The 16,515-nt window shown below is 41.3% G+C and overlaps 1 protein-coding gene across 2 annotated transcripts in view; it reads left to right on the forward strand.

Annotated features, from left to right (window-relative positions):
* KDR (kinase insert domain receptor) overlaps positions 1-11,005 on the forward strand; it is a 46,896-nt gene extending 35,891 nt beyond the window's left edge. The window contains exons 22-30 of one of the 2 annotated variants that reach the window (XM_075930408.1): positions 1,890-1,990; positions 4,088-4,210; positions 4,342-4,453; positions 4,699-4,798; positions 4,903-5,008; positions 6,267-6,418; positions 8,600-8,696; positions 8,803-8,891; positions 9,561-11,005. In XM_075930408.1, the coding sequence (XP_075786523.1) occupies positions 1,890-1,990; positions 4,088-4,210; positions 4,342-4,453; positions 4,699-4,798; positions 4,903-5,008; positions 6,267-6,418; positions 8,600-8,696; positions 8,803-8,891; positions 9,561-9,780 (1,100 nt within the window). In that variant the 3' untranslated portion in view covers positions 9,781-11,005. The remainder of the gene's footprint in view (positions 1-1,889; positions 1,991-4,087; positions 4,211-4,341; positions 4,454-4,698; positions 4,799-4,902; positions 5,009-6,266; positions 6,419-8,599; positions 8,697-8,802; positions 8,892-9,560) is intronic. The other variant, XM_075930409.1, reaches the window with a different exon arrangement.
* Positions 11,006-16,515: the final 5,510 nt, after the last annotated feature.

Here is a 16,515-nt window from a genome sequence, read left to right on the forward strand (position 1 = left end):
ACTTTTCAATTTAGAAAAGAGGAGACTGGGGGGGGGAGGGGGGGGAATATGATAGAGGTCTATAAAATCATGAGTGGTGTGGAGAGGGCCGATAAAGAAAAGTTATTTATTAGTTCCCTAAATAGAAGAACTAGAGGACACAAATTAAATTAATGGGTAGCGGTTTTAAAACTAATAAAAGAAAGTTCTTCTTCACACAGCGTGTAGTCAACCTATGAAACTCCTTGCCAGAGGAGGCTGTGAAGGCTAGGACTATAATAGAGTTTAAAGAGAAGCTAGATAATTTCATGGAGTCTAGGTCCATAAAAGGCTATTAGCCAGGGGATAAAATGGTGTCCTTGGCCTCTGTTTGTCAGAGGCTGGAGAGGGATGGCAGGAGACAAATCGCTTGATCATTGTCTTTGGTCCACCCTCTCCGGGGCACCTGGTGCTGGCCACTGTTGGCAGACAGGCTACTGGGCTAGATGGACCTTTGGTCTGACCCAGTACGGCCGTTCTTATGTAGCCATCAGGCTTTCTTGCAAAAGAAATTAACTTGGCTGTCTACACTGGCCCTCTTGTGCAAGAATACTTGCTCAAGGGGGCTTATCTCTGAGCGGGAGCGTCGGAGTATTTGTGCAAGAACCACTGATTTTGTACAGTACAAAGTCAGTGTTCTTGCGCAAATACTTGCGGCCAGTGTAGGCAGGCGGCAAGATTTTGCACAAGATTTTTGCACAAACAAAGATTTTGCGGTGGCTTTTGCGCAAAATCTTGCCAGTCTAGACGCACCCTTTGTGTTGGGCCATTTGTCATTGGTAGGGGCTGCTGCAGGGCTCAGTCTCATCTGGAGCAATGCCACTGTTCAGCTATAGGAAGGTTTGGCAGAATTTAACTTTATTTGATGCATAATTTCAAGGCAATCCATGTTTCTTTTGAAACTTTTTTTCTTAAAACTTTAGTTGTTGAAACACACGAAGTAAATGTCCTTGAATCATGTCCTTGAATCAAACCCTAAAAAGCTGTCAGGCAGCATTTTCTTACATTGCCTACTTGTACATGTCAATTAGTATTGACGGAAATATGGTTTTGTTGGGTTTTGCAGTGGAGCCAGCAGCCACCACAGGCCCCAAGGCAGGGTGTGTGTGTGAGGGGGAAGGCTCCATGCTCCAGAGGGTGCAGGGCCTAGGATGGAAGTGATGGAGCTGAGGGCAAGTCAGCCCTCCGTGCTGCCCAGAGCATGGCACCCCTCTCCCCCAGCCTTCAGAGTCATGCGGAGCGGCGCTCCAGCAGCAGTGGCAGCCAGGAGCCCTTGGCAAAGCAGTAGTGGCAGCCAGGAGCCCCTTTACATTGCCAGGCCCTGGGGTAATTGTCCCCTTTGTTCTGCCCCCTCCTGTCGGCAGGCCTGGGGTTTTGTGTGCATGGTGAAATTTCTGGAAGATCATTCTACCCAGCACAGCAGTTCTTACTCAGCAGATACCCTAATGATGTCTGGACTGAGCAAGGAGTGGGCTGTTAATATTTGTGGTTATGGACCCTACACTTCCAATTTACTAGAGAGCAAGATTAAATGTGTCTCTCCTTCGAGTACCGATTTTTCTGTGATTCACAAGTATTTTTACCTTGGTGCTTTCTTCCCTAATGGGGCAGGGTGAGGGTTTCCTTCAGTTCCACTCCTAGTTCATCCACTGGGATTGCTGTGCAAGGCTTTCCTTTCACTAGGAACTATATGAACTGTGTTTGCAGCTCTCCCATCTCTTATAAATGCTGGAAAAAATCAAGCCTGAGATTTAAACATGGATCTCTCTTACAGTAATGTAAAGTGCTCACTACTGATCACGGGTTTGACAGTATAGTTTAAATTATGTCTGTCAGTGAAATTAATGTGTTTGACTGTTGTCATCTTTCAGCAGCTTCTGAAGACCTTTGCAAGAACCCTCTGAGCATGGAGGACCTCATCTGTTATAGCTTCCAGGTGGCCAGAGGGATGGAGTTCTTGGCTTCACGCAAAGTAAGCCTCTGTTCAGAAAAATGCCATCTTTCTTACCGTTAACCATCATAGAAAAGAATCTTACCAATTTATAGAAGGAAGTAATATTTTGCCATTGGACTGGCAACCATTCACAACATTTTCTGATTGCTCCAAAAATATCAGAGCCATTAATACGACAAAGTGAAACAGTCTATGTGTGGTGCTTTGAGTGACATGAATGTTAGCAATTTGTATAAGATTCATTGTTCATTATTCATAGTAGAATGATTAATGACTGAAGGGAATGACCTTTGCGAAAAGATTAAAGGAACTAGGGACCAATTCCTGATAAATGGAGTCAAGATAGAATAAAAGGGCTTTGCTCTGAAGAATTGCACCTCATTCCACGGGGAGTAACGGTAGTTCGAATTAGCCTAATTCAAACTACCTACTCTGTGCCGCGTGTAGCTGCGGGTACGGAGTCTGCACTAAGGGGGATTTAAAAATGGCGGCGCCCGGCAAGATGCAAATGAAGCCCGGGATATTTAAATCCCGGGCTTCATTTGCAACTTCGAATGCCTACATTAGCCACCCTAGTTCGAACTAGGGTGGCAGTGTAGACATACCCTCAGAGACATTGGAGTCTAAGAGATGCATATGTATGGGTATTGTCAGTTTCCCCTTAGTGGATCTCTGCCTGGCCTTCTGACACAAAGAAAACACAGTATTTCAGCCCTGTACAGATGCCCCATCAAGATTTGATCCTAACTAGTTATAATGGGATGAAACAATAGCTAATCATTTGCAAATATTCTGAAGGTTGTAAGCACCAAGAAGAAAGAGTAATTGTTTAAGGTGATACCAGGCATAAAAAAAAGAGTACTGGGTAATATGCAAAGGAAAAATTTAAGCTGGATCACTGGACACATAAGATGATGGTGGTGTGTATTAGAATGTGAGATAGTCTCCCAAGAAATATTGGAGAGTCCCTTTTTGTTTTAGTCATTTAAAAGTGTTTTTGTCAAGGCCTGAAAAATATACAGGTTGCACCTCCCTCATCTGTCACCCCCAGTCCCTGACTGGTCCCAGATGAGGGATTTTGACGGACCAGGAGAGGACATTTTTGGACCCTTGCCACTGGCCTCCCGACTTAGCTGCTGACCTCTCGGCTCAGCTGCTGACCTCTCGGCTCAGCTGCTGGCCTCTCGGCTCAGCTGCTGGCCTCCCAGCCAGCTCCCCAACTCCTGCAGGCCCCACTATCACACATTGGGCAGCCCCCCCCCCCCCCCCCCCCCATCAGCTCCCTACAGGCAGCCCACTGCCCTGCCAGCCCTGCAGGGATCCTTACTTTTTGCCTTCCACTGGGACTCTGTTTCCTGCAGCATCCATGCCGGACCATGGATGTTGCTGGACCAAAGGATCCCAGTTATGAGAGTTTCAACCGGTTTTTCGAAGAACAATCCTGCATGTGTAACCTACTGGTCATGTAGGGTGTGTGTTGTGTCCCCTTCTGTGCCTGATTTATAGAGCATGAACACTGGTTACACCTCCCAGCTACAGAGCCTGCTTCTGTAGGTCAAGCTGTAGAGAGGCTAGTGATTTACTTCTGGATGTCCCTGGTGCATTGTCCAAGATGGTGGCTGTCACACAGGCAGAGGTAGAGATGTGCTTTTCCAACTTTGTTCCCAACAGAGAATAATCTCAACATTGGTCCTGTTGTATGACATTTTTCACCAAAATATATTAAAAAGGGTGAAATGTCATAGATGCGATGGGGAATGTGGTTTGAATAGAGGCAAAGTAAAACTGTGGTAATGAGATCCTGACCTGTTTTGTATCAACTTCCTGGGATAATTAATTGGCTAACCTCAAAGGCCATGGCTGCTTATTGGCTAAACAGATGTGTGTTTGGACTTGGCCCAGAAAGACTTTTGTTTTCAGGTCAATTATAATCATCAAAAAGCCACTTAAAAACCAGTAACTCTGTTGACATTGGGGGTTATTTTACTTATTAGGATTTAAGAAATATCTGGCCTCTGAGGGAGAGGTCAGCACAGATGTGAAATAGATTAACTCTCTGAGTAGAGCTGCAACAACAGCAAACTTATAAACTTGTTTTCTTCTTCTTTTTTGCAGTGCATCCATAGGGACCTAGCTGCCCGTAATATCCTCTTATCCCAGAATAATGTGGTTAAAATCTGTGATTTTGGCTTGGCAAGAGACATTTACAAAGACCCAGATTATGTCAGAAAAGGAGATGTAAGTTTTGGAAAATAAATCTTTAATTTAAATGATGCTAACTATTCTATTTTACTATGCAGTTTTGGGAAATAAAGTTCTCTTCTTCCTGTCTCTTACTAAAGCTTAATTATTTTTTAAAATGCTTTAAGGCCAGATTACCGCTAAAATGGATGGCACCAGAAACAATTTTTGATAGAGTATATACTATTCAGAGTGACGTATGGTCCTTTGGCATTCTGCTGTGGGAGATATTTTCATTAGGTAAGTCACTTTTATTTTCCACTGAACCTCTTTTTAATTTTAACAGTAGAGCTGGTTAATAAAATAGTGAAATATTCTGGGAGAATTTTCTGAAAGTTTTGACTTTCCACATGTAAAATTCTCTAATTGCCTGGCTTGTTCACATAGCAGTAATTTCATGTACAAATCATTTGGTTGAAAATCAGCACCAGAATTTTAAATGTTTTCTTTAACAAAAAAAAAAAGTGCATCCATTATCATTTCAGGAGCTTCGCCATATCCTGGTGTAAAAATTGATGAGGAGTTTTGTAGACGACTGAAAGAAGGAACAAGGATGAGAGCACCGGACTATACAACACCAGAAATGTAAGAACTTACAAATATGCTTTATAGTAATAGCAATAATCTGAATAGGTCAATATGCCCTCCTCATTGCCCTGACGTTGTCATGATTTTATCTATCCCACTAGATATCAGACAATGCTGGACTGCTGGCATGGAGAACCTAAGCAAAGACCTACTTTTTCTGAATTAGTGGAGCACCTGGGAAATTTATTGCAAGCCAATGTTCGTCAGGTACGTGGAATATAGATACCATGCCCATATCACAATTTTCTGTAAATGAAGCAGTGGTGCCTTTGTTGCGCCATCGTTACACCACATCAGCGGGGGAGCTGAGGCTGATGGGATGGGCCAGGTTCACAGAGATCTGTGATAGTAACACAACTTGTTCCATGTGTACTTCTCCCTCCCAGCCAGGCTTCCCACTGTCCCCTCAGATTGTCCAGCTGTATCCTATACCCCACTTCATTTGCTTAGGTCCCACTTCCCACTGACTACTTGGTGCTTGTTAACTACACACATGCCAGTGGTAAGAACATCAGTGTAGAATTCAGGGGACTTCCTGTGGGACCCCTGACAAGTTAGTTAGTTTCTCTGACTCAGTTGTCCATTTGTAAAGTGGAAGTGATAGCACTTCCCTGTCTCTCTGAGGTGCCAGGAGGAAAAAGACGTTAAAGACTGATAGGTGTTCAGTTACTGTGCTGGTGGGACCATATAAATAACTAAATAAACACTCATTTCTGTGGATTTCCTACCACTTGACTTGTGTGTGTGTGTGTGTGTGTGTGTATACATAATTTATATAAATTCAACTGAGAAATGAATCTTGAAAAAAGATCATAATAATCCTCTAGGCCAATTTACTTACAAGAATATGATCATTTTAACATACTGCTTTATCTTTGGTACTTTAATGAATTAGACATTCCTTGTAAAAATAATTTGTCTCTGTACATCAGTGAGGAGACTTCAGCAACTAGAAATTAGACAATACCATTATCCTATAGGTACACTGTCTGTATACAATTAATTTTTAAAAATCCTTATTGTTACATCATTTTAGACTATTTGCCATTGAAATATTTTAAACTTTTTGTTATCTTCACTTATTGCTCATTTTTTTTGCCTTTTATTTCACTCAGGTCAGTTTCATTTTCAGTTTATGGTTGATTTCCCTTTCCCGTTCTCCTGGCCTAAAATGACATTGTGTCATTTGGGTTTCAAACATGACAGGAAGCTTACATTTGTAACTGAAATAAAACATTAAAAAGTAAACATTTCATTTCCTGTCTAGATCTGTAAAACCATTAGAAAGTCTATCTTTATAATCTAAGCCTCTTTGACAGTGTCCCTTCAAGTTCAAGTCTTTTGATTTGTGTCAGCAAATATAACATAGTGAACAGTCCAATAAAGCAGCCCCCATAGCTTCAATATTATTGTAAGAATTCTTATTTACAGTTTTCCTCTGACTTTTTTTCACTGTCTCCTACAGGATGGTAAAGATTACATTGTCCTTCCTCTAACGGTATCACTGAACATGGATGAGGATTCTGGACTCTCTTTGCCAACCTCACCTGTTTCCTGTATGGCGGAAGAGGAAGTCTGCGATCCTAAATTCCATTATGACTACACAGCAGGAATTAGGTATTTTATACGATGAACATCCCATTGTGGTCTCTAGGCACTTGTGTTCAGGTTGAGGGAGGAAAAATGAAAGGAAGAGGTTTCAGCAGCTGAAGTCCATATTTAACTTTGTCCATAGGGATAAAAATAAATCCATAAGGTCTCCATAGGATGATCTGCAAAACTCTAGTTTCTCATCTTCTGAAACACCTGTGATAACCTACATTTTTCCCACAACACATTCAAGAACTCAGTCTCTTGCCCAGAATGCTGGGGCAGTATTTGTTAGCTAGTCCTTAGAAAATGTCTAGTCATTCTTTGCTGTTCTGTTCAGGTTCTCGTACCACCCCCTGGTATAGTAAGAGTGACAGACCTAGCAATTGGATTAATTAACAAAAGCCTATCTTTACACAAGCCTCCTGATATTTCTACCCAGAAAACGAGCACATTGTTAGGTGGGCCATGAACTGATAGCAAATGGAAGTCAGTTATTGATCATTACAATTGTTATATGTTTCTTGTTTCCTGGTAGCAACAAGTCACAGATAAGGGCTCTGCTGGGGTAGGCACAGTATAAATGTACCATAGATGATTCCTGTTGCTTAGAGCTTACAGTCTGATCCAACACGGTGCAGTGTCACTTAAGGCCAGTTCCAGAACCTGCACCTAGCTTGTGCATATGGGCTGAGAAAAGGGCTTCTCCATGTAGAATGCGAGGAAGGGAGGAAGGAATGTTCTCACATAGGCCTCTCCGTGGTTTCTGCTGCAGCCTCTGGGATGCTGGATGCCCGGGATGGGTACCAGTGTACTTCTACTGCCTCTGAAGAGGCTCAGAGGGGTTTGGTACAAGAGACAGGAGCAGACATAGAATCCACTGATGGATTTCCTATAAGAATCAGAAAGCCCCTTCAGACTACTCTTCCCCAGTTTAACCATTTTAACGGTAACTATGTGCATCCCCCAAAGTCAATGACAAAGTTCACATTGACTTTGCTGGTGCAAGATCAAGCCCTATACTGCTTTTGTATAGGATCATGGAGAATAATAGCTACAAGGACTTCAGTTGAAATCAAGGTACTATAACTACACACCTAAATGCCATGTTTTAACATTGTGGTGGTCAATAATATTTATATTTAAAAGATGAAAACATTTGATATCATTGAAAGTACTGCTCTCATTTTCCATTTGCAGCACTTCCTACATGGCTTTCCCAACCCACTCTTCCTGTTATTCTGTAATGACTAATGGGAAAAAAACCAACATTGGTAGCACATATTTCAAAGGGGGCTTCAGCATTTTTTTATTTTGTTAAGAAACTGCAATGGGAGTGCTGCTGTAAGAGGTGCAGAGCAGGGAATATGAAACTCGACTTTGGGTTAATTTATTTTTCTGTTCCTGAAGCTGGAAGCATTTTGCAGACAACAGAGCAGATTAGGATCTCACTGCAGCATACCGAGCTGCCTTTTGTCCCATTGACTCCTCCTCTTCCAGAAACCATGTTGGTGCCTCTTTTCCCGGTTAGTTAAGTGTGATCCCTTTTTAGGTCTCTGCCGGTATTGCTGCAGCTTTCATTTCAGTTTTAAGTGGGCTAGCTTGGGAACAAGGTACATTTCATTACCCTTATGTAAAGAGAGGGGACTCTGAGGTTAAGCTGATTTGGACATCTGTTTCCCCCATGGTAGGCCACTGCTGTTTTCTTTGTCGCTGGGTTATTGAATTCCTCCCGCTTGAAGGGCTTATTCTGGAGAAGAGCTTTTAAGAAAGGGGATATGTGGAACATGTAATCTCAACTCCCTCATTTTAACAGGAGACAGATTGCTTTATCTGCTGTTGTTGACTCAGGTCCAGCTAAGAGTCTCAAAAGTACAATCCAAAGAAAGATGGTTGTGATCCAGGTTTCTCTGTTTGTTAGACTTTTATGTGGAGTTTCCAGGAAATGAAAACTTACAGCTTCACTCAGAAAAGGAGGTGGTTGTTTTAAAAAAGATGTTTCTTAGGATTTGCTTGGGGGTCAAGGTTTCAGCACCCACAGATCAGAAACTTGCCAGTTTCTAGTCAGTTTCCCTGTTTCAGTTGAGGTTTCCATGGTATGTTTGGACAATTTACTTTACTGTTGAAAGATAGAAGATTCTGATACCATCTGTGTCATTTTCACCCAAACAACTGCTCTTAAAAGCAAACCCATTCTTTTCTTTACAGTCCCTACCGACAGGGTAGTAAAAGAAAAAGCCGACCTGTGAGTGTGAAAACATTTGAAGATGTGCCCTTAGTACCTGCAGTAAAAATTGTTCAAGATGTAAGTCTCTCATTTGTTCTGTCCCTTCATATTCCTTGTGCTACTTTTCCTTTTTTTGAGTGTATTTCCATCTGATACATTTTTGGCATCTCTGTGGCTCTTTAAGGACAATCAGACAGACAGTGGGATGGTTCTTGCATCTGAGGAGCTGAAGACATTGGGGGACAGAACTCAGCAAGTGACAGTTCCCTTCAGGTAAGGGTTAGTCAGCAAATATGATGGAATAAGATGATCTGTTTCCAGAAATTTTAGAAGAGGCTTAGGCTATGATTTGTCTCAAAACAGAGACTCTTCTCTGAATGGCCTTAGTGTGCTATGTAAAGTGTAGAAAATAACCCACTGGATGCCTCACTTTGTGTCTTGTAACAAGTCAGTGGGCTCCTAGGACTCTGTAGTGCTCACTGTGCTGTATGCCATGGTTATTTAGAACTTCAGGCAGTAGCACACAGGAAACTTGTGCTGATTGGCTCCACGTGTGCCCTGCTAACCTGAGGAGAATTCTGGGCCCAGGGCACACATTTGAAATTACAAATGCAACCTCACATTGCAATGTACTGACACATTTCCAAGCTTTCATTCCACTTCCCTCTCAGGGGCCGCAGTTTAAATCCCACAGTCAGCCTACACTGCCATGAGAATGTCCCCAGGATGTTACATGTCACAAGAGAGTTAAGGGGGAAATTATTGCTCCTATAATCAAGTGTGTGTTTAAAAGTGTTTTTATGTAGACATACCAGCCACCCTTGCTAACTACAGCACTATGCCAAGTTCATGCTGGTATTGGAGAAGAGCCATTTGTACAAGTTGATGTGCCTCATGATGGCCTTCAAAGGAAACTCAACACTGTTTGTATTTCTCTTGCAGTGGGTTGGTACCCAGTAAAAGTAACGAATCCATGATGTCCGAAGCCTCAAACCAGACAAGTGGTTACCAGTCAGGATATCATTCTGATGACACGGACACCCCAGTTTATTCCATTGAAGAGACAGAACTATTGAGCACCAGAGAGGACATACCTCAAATATGCTGCACACAGACACTTACCTACAACGCAGGTGTTCCACTCAGCTCACCACCTGTTTAGAACAGAACAAACAGGAAATCACACGGAACATTCCTATTTTTCTTAGACTGGTTGTATTCAGGGTTTATGCGCAGGACGTCTACATTCTCAAAATAAAGAAAATACACATTAATGTGACATGGCTTTCACAAGGCGGAGACGAGTTTCATGTAGCAAATTGCACAGCGATGAGTCACAAGATGCTTGGTCAAGAGACATCAGTAGCTCATGCTGAGTTGCAACACACTGTACAGATGATTTATTTTGTTTCTCTGATTACAAAGTTGGGTTGTGGGCTCTTCGAGACCCAATTGAAATGCATGTTGACACTAAGACTACAGGCAATGGTATAACATTCAGCAAAGCACTTTGTGCGTCCAATTGTACGAAATAAAGCTCCAGCCATGCCTTTTGTTTCTCCTTTCGGCTGGGCTCCAGGAAGGAAATATCGCTGTTCTGGTTTCTTGTTTGAGAATTATTTTTTTACTCACACCTACCCAAAAAAAAGAAACTTCCGATTTAAGCTCTGTGTCTGTCTAAAGGTTTCTGACTAAATATAGATTGGATTAAACAAAGACAAGTTTGACAGTTGCTCTCTTTGACAGAGAACACATTTGCTGTGGTAAGACCTGATGAGCTGTATTTCTTTCCCAGTGAAGTCAGTGAATTTGGGCCTGATTCAATACCATCGAAAGTACATGCCAGTAATTCACATGGACTTTAATAGGCAATAGATCAGGCCCTATATCAGCCAGATATGAAAGGAGAAGTTACCTAAGGCTCAGAGGCAACTTGTTTTTAAACTCTTATTTAAATTAACTCATAACTTATTTTTAAACTCTTGTTCTTCCCAAACATAGAAGGCCAAATTCTGTGCAGGTATAAACTGACACAGCTCCAATTTACAGCAGTGGAGAACTTGACACATAAACTTTTGAGTAACAATAACTTGTTACATGGCAGCTCAAATTCCTATGAGTGGTGATTTTTTCAACTTAATTATTTGCTGAACAGGCTTTCAACTGTTCTTTGTAGCCCAGAGCTGTAATGATAACACTGTATATAGGCAAGATTTTTAAAATGTACAGCTATTTCTACTGTGTTTCTTTATGTATTTGGTGTTTTTGTACTATAATGTCATGCTGGGGGGTTCACAAATAGAAAGCAAATATGGCACACAATATTTATAGCCTGTTAATGTAGAAATAAATATAATATATTAAAATATAAATATATATTATATATATACACCAAACATTGCACTATTTACATTTTGTATCATTGTTTTGTAGCATTACAGAGGTCACAACTTTTTTATGGCTGAATTATCTCACTTTATTAAAAGGGATTGGAAAATATAAATGACAAGGGAACATTGAGTAGATCTCTTTTCTCCTCTTCATGTTCTTATATGCTGTTCGTCACTATACTCACTGAATGCTGCTAGTTAGTTTGACTGCTGAAGAGCAAAGCATGAGGAAACAAAAATAGTAAGCTTACAAGTACTTTACTACAGGTAAACATCCCTTTGTGTCTAGTCATTTATACTATGCACCACTATTGTGTAAAAAATGTCCAAGGGCATATTAGTAAAACATTGGTTCTGCTAATCACTGGCAAAACAACAGTGTTCAATGGATTTGCCAGGAGAACAGAATATTAGCACTTAGAGTCATCAGGGAAAGTGTTCTCTTGCAATTGAGAGGGGAAATAGAAGTATAAGCAGACAAATTAATGACCCATAGAAATCCTGCTTGTTATAAACTGCATTTTCATGCAAGATATTTTGCAGCTTGTCATACAATTCTCCTGAAAATGGAGTACAGTCGTGTTATCATATTTTCTTGCACGTGTGCGCCCACGGATCAGAAGAATCGGACATAGAGGAAGGACTGGGTGTGGAGAGGACAGAGCCAATTCACAAACCAAAGTAGAGCTTGTGTGGATGGTCTAATTTTTACTCTGGTTTTGTGCTTGGGAGAGGATTTGTCCTTTTATGTATAGTCCCCATCTTGTTTCATGGTGTCATTTTCCTATTTTTCTGTGTTGCTTTTTGATGTCCCCGTTCTTGTGCACCAAGCATTTCCATTCTCTTCCTTTGAATCCAGACACAGATTTTTTTAACCTTCCTTTCCACAGCTGCCCACCTCTTCTGTGCTGTCTGCTAGGCCTCTTTTGCTCAGTTGCAAGATTCAAAGAACAATTAGACATTTAGGGATATTAGGAGTACCAGAGTTTTAGTGGTTAATGCTGAAAAAAAGTGTAGGCTATAAAGTCTCATGCTTTGGGTCTTAAAACAGTAAATGATCAGGGTTTAAGCAGAATCTTTGAGGGGAGCAAATTATCCTAATTCTACCTACTATGGGTTCTTATACCTTTCTCAAAGCATTTGGGGATGGCAACTACTGAATACTGGAGAGTCCCTGACATATAAGATACACATTATTTGCTTTAAAACTAGTCCCTCAGATTCACGCTCCTTTATCAGTTCACTTCATGTTCTACCACTGCTTAATTTAAGACCTGATCCTGATACCACTGTGCATACAGAGTAGAACTTTATACAACAAGAAGTCTGCTTAAATTGGATGGTACTAGTGATTTAAGATATTCATCTTGACTGAGGCTATTGCAATCTGGACTGTAGATTACAAACGCTTTGGTCCAGGGATCATCCTGTCCTTTGAATCTCAGGCATGCACCATGCATATTTCTGGTGTTATGTAAATGTTTAATAGTAATATCACTGAAGAGTATGATAATTGAATACACTAATCACTAATCCCCTCGTGAGACCATGTCAATGGAGCCAAGGTGGTTTATCACTGAAATTCTATGTTCTCGTCCATAGGCTGACATTAATGTACATCTATCAACACTATGACATCACATTCCTGGATGACAGTTTTTACACAGGTAAAGAAAGTAAGTGTGTTGTATATCCAGTCAGAATGTTGTAGCTGTCATGTGCAGCTCTGTGCATTAAGAAGTGCCTACAGAAAAGCACCTCCTAATGCCTGAGGGGAAATGAGGGCATACCTTCATTACAGCAATAGCTCCAGATCTAAAGAGCATTAGAGGTTCTGAAGTCAAGACCTAAATGTTGCAACCTGGGTTCATCCCCCAAACTGGTCCAAAATTTATGTAGCCCATGTCAGTCATATGCTTCCAGCACCTGAGGTGCACATCTATTTAGTCGTTCTTTCCTTGGCAATTCCTTGATTCAAGGATGATCTCTACCACGGCTTTACATATGGGTCCTGAGATGAGTCCAGTCCTAGAACTGCAAATCTGCATGCAATAAGTTCAGAGAGGCACGTACAACTAATAGTGATAGACCATTAAATGTATCAGTGCCCTTTAAAGTGGTAATTTAAATATTTTGGCTAAGGACTTTTGACCAGTAATAACAAAGCTCTTTGCCAGCCAATCAGATTGTTCCATGGGACCTAGCCATTTTATGAATGACTAAGAAATTCAAGAATGAGTGCCATCTGCTTTAGGACAGGAAATCGGACTCTCTTTATTTTTACATACATTCAGTTTCAGGCACAAGAAAAGTTTCTATAAATGTGTGTGACTATTTGGCACTCAGTTCCGTAATTCTTTTCTGAGGCCATAGTGATTGCAGCCTGAAAGACACCTGGACTTTTTGTTATTTTCTGAATGCAGCATACTTGGCTATACACAACAGAGGTCACATCTGCCTTGGCACACATTTTGCATTCTAAAATATCTGTTTTCAAGAGACTAAATTCTGAAACAGCTGTGGCCAAGCTATGATACCTCAGAGATGCAACTCTGTCTTATGCCCAACGGAGACATGGGATGAAGCCTCAAAATTGGAGCTGCAGCCAGATCCCTGAAGATCAGTAGTGTTTCCATTATGGAGTTTTGGTTCAGCCCATTGTAAATACAGGGCCAATTGCAAGGGTTAGATTTTGAATGGTCATTGCTCCAATGGTCAGACAAAGGGCCTGGGTCCAGCTCACTTGAAAAGATACATAATTTTGGAGGAACTCTCTAGTAACCCAGTCCATGCGTAAGTTTTGCCTATGAACATTTCCTCCCTCAAAAGCAACCGCATTTCATGCAGTAATGGGTAATTCAGTTTGACAATGAATCATAGAACCATAGAGCTGGAAGAGACCTCAGAAGGTCATCTAGTCCAGCCCCCCTGCTCTAGGCAGGACCAATCTCAACTAAATCAACCCGGCCAGGGCTTTGTCAAGCCGAGACTTAAACACCTCTAGCAAAGGCTGACACCCATATCATATATTTTGCTCCAGTCTTCTAAAGTGTACAGTGCAATGTTGGGGCCTACAGGCCATTGTTCCCTCTAAGCTGAGCACTTGGGCAGCCACCCAGAAGAGATTCAAATGCTGCTCAGCTGATTTGCAGAGCACATACAAACAGCAGCAGCTGGCAGCACATATTTCTACTGGGGGTGCACATTCGCACATGCCTGGAAAAATGAGAGGGAACACTGCTATTGGGCTTGGGTACTGGAAACAGCATTACTTAGCTAATACCACATAGTCATTCTTTTTTTTTCTCTCGTAATCTTCTCTCCTCCCCACCCCAGAAAAGAAGCTGTACTTTTTCCTTGGGTGCTGCTGTGGCTACTCCAGTGGGAGCCCATTTTAAGGGGCTTAAGCCAGTCTCCATCCTGCTGTAAGACCAGTCTAACAACAGGAACACTTCACAGCTTCATTTTTCAGAATTAATTGTCAGAACATTGACTAATCCAGTAATAAAGCAGGATACGCACATTCTTCATTTTCTTTTTAGGTGTCCAAGACTCCACACCCACAAGTCACATATTAGTGACACAGCTTTCACCTAAGAAGCTGCATACTGGCATAAAGTCAAGCCAGGACAAAAGAACTCTGTTCCATGCTACCTAAAAATGAGGCCCATGCCCACCCGCACAGGGCCCCGGATGGAAAGGGCAGGCATGACTTGGTGTCTCCTTAGTTTTGGCTTACATACCAACAGCTTTGTGCAGTGCATGTCATGCTGTCAGACTTCCCACAATTCTTCCTGTCTGAGTGCTCTACCACATGCAAATCCCTCTGCTGGCAGGGCTGGCCCACAACATTTTGGCACCCGAGGCAGGGAGCTCAAATGATGCCCCCATGATTAGAGTTATAATCTACCGTATTTACTCAACGCTCCCAGTGATATAAAAGCTCCAATTGGGGTTTTGGCTGAGCAAAAGCAAGAAAAGCAGGTCCCCAGGTTTTTGCATTCAGATGAATTAAGCTGCGGAAGTCACCCGATGGAGGTGGTGGAACCCCACTACTTGGATCATTTAAAACAGCAATAGAGAAAGCATTAGAAATGACCTCTTGGACAATCCTGTAATAGCAGGGGGCTGATCTGGCTGAAACAGGTCATTCCACTGGCTAATTCAGGAGTTCTAGGTTTACTGTGTTCAGAAAGTATGGATAATCTCAAGAAAAGAAGACAGACATTTGGCATTTTCCTATGACCCAAACTCAAACCACGACTTATTTGAGGTTCACCTATCACTAATTTAAAGGATGATTACATGCACTGTATTGCATTGAAGCAGTATGTTTAGCAGCAACAGAAAATGAAGTTAACATCTGTGAAACTGATAGATTTATTCGGTATAAAAGTTAGATGATGAAGACATTTTCTTCAGATTTCAGACCTGTGTTTAAATTCTGCCTGGTTGAATGATGTGTTGTAAGTCATTGAGCTATGTCTTCAACTCCTGCCCTCCTGACATTTCAGCCTAATTAAATCCTAGAAGGCTTCTCTCTAGTCATTTGGAAACATAGCAGGAGTTCTTAACAGATGGTGCTGATAAGCATCACAACTTTTGAGATAAGGAGCAGTTTAATGGAATCATAGGACATTTGGGTTTTGTTACTATAAACCTGACCAACGTAAACTGTAATCCTTCCACAGATGTAGTTAGCTGTTAAGCATATCAGATTCATGATGAGAGGTGTTCTGGTAGCCCATAAATTATTCACTGACTGCTATTGATTGATTAAAATGTGAAGTATCTCAGACTTGCATCTTGTTAGGATGACATATTATGATGAATGATGAGGTTTGCTTTGGTGACAGTTTTACCAGGCTTGCAAAATCAAACATATGTACTTGCCACTCAGTCTAAAGTGAAACAGGAGCTGTGGTGTCATAATAGTGGTCACAGAAAAGTGTCAGCAATATTTGGTTTTATAAAAGCTGGAATATATAAAGCTATTAATTTTTTTCTTTTTGTGAATTATTTTTATTAGCTTTTATGGTCCTAATTTTACTTTTCAGTGGAAGTTGATGCCACTCAACATCTCCCATGTCTGGCTACTCTTTAGTTTGTACAGCATTCTCCAGCCCTAAGGATGTCTGGAAGAGCATAAAAATATGTTTTTTTCATTGAGCTTTGAAATTCAGCCACTGTCCCACCATTATGAAGACAAATGGGAATTTTGTGCACATTAAATGTTATTATTTTAGAAGCAAATTGTGCTGAGATGCAAGTTACTTCCATAGGGATGTTTACTGCAGAATCAGAACTTCAGGACATACTATATTGAAAAAAATAACAAATGATCTGGTAGAACTTTATAGACTAATAAAACACGTAGATGGTATCATGAGCTTTCGTGGGCACAGCCCACTTCTTCAGATGACCAGAGTTTTGAGTTTAGGATGTGCAGACCCAAAATAAATAGAAGAGAAGGGGGAGGGAAGGCGGAGGAAAAAAAGGAGGAGGGT

This window comes from Pelodiscus sinensis, chromosome 5 (genome assembly GCF_049634645.1).
Source record: "Pelodiscus sinensis isolate JC-2024 chromosome 5, ASM4963464v1, whole genome shotgun sequence".
Classification (NCBI taxonomy): Eukaryota; Metazoa; Chordata; order Testudines; family Trionychidae; genus Pelodiscus; species Pelodiscus sinensis.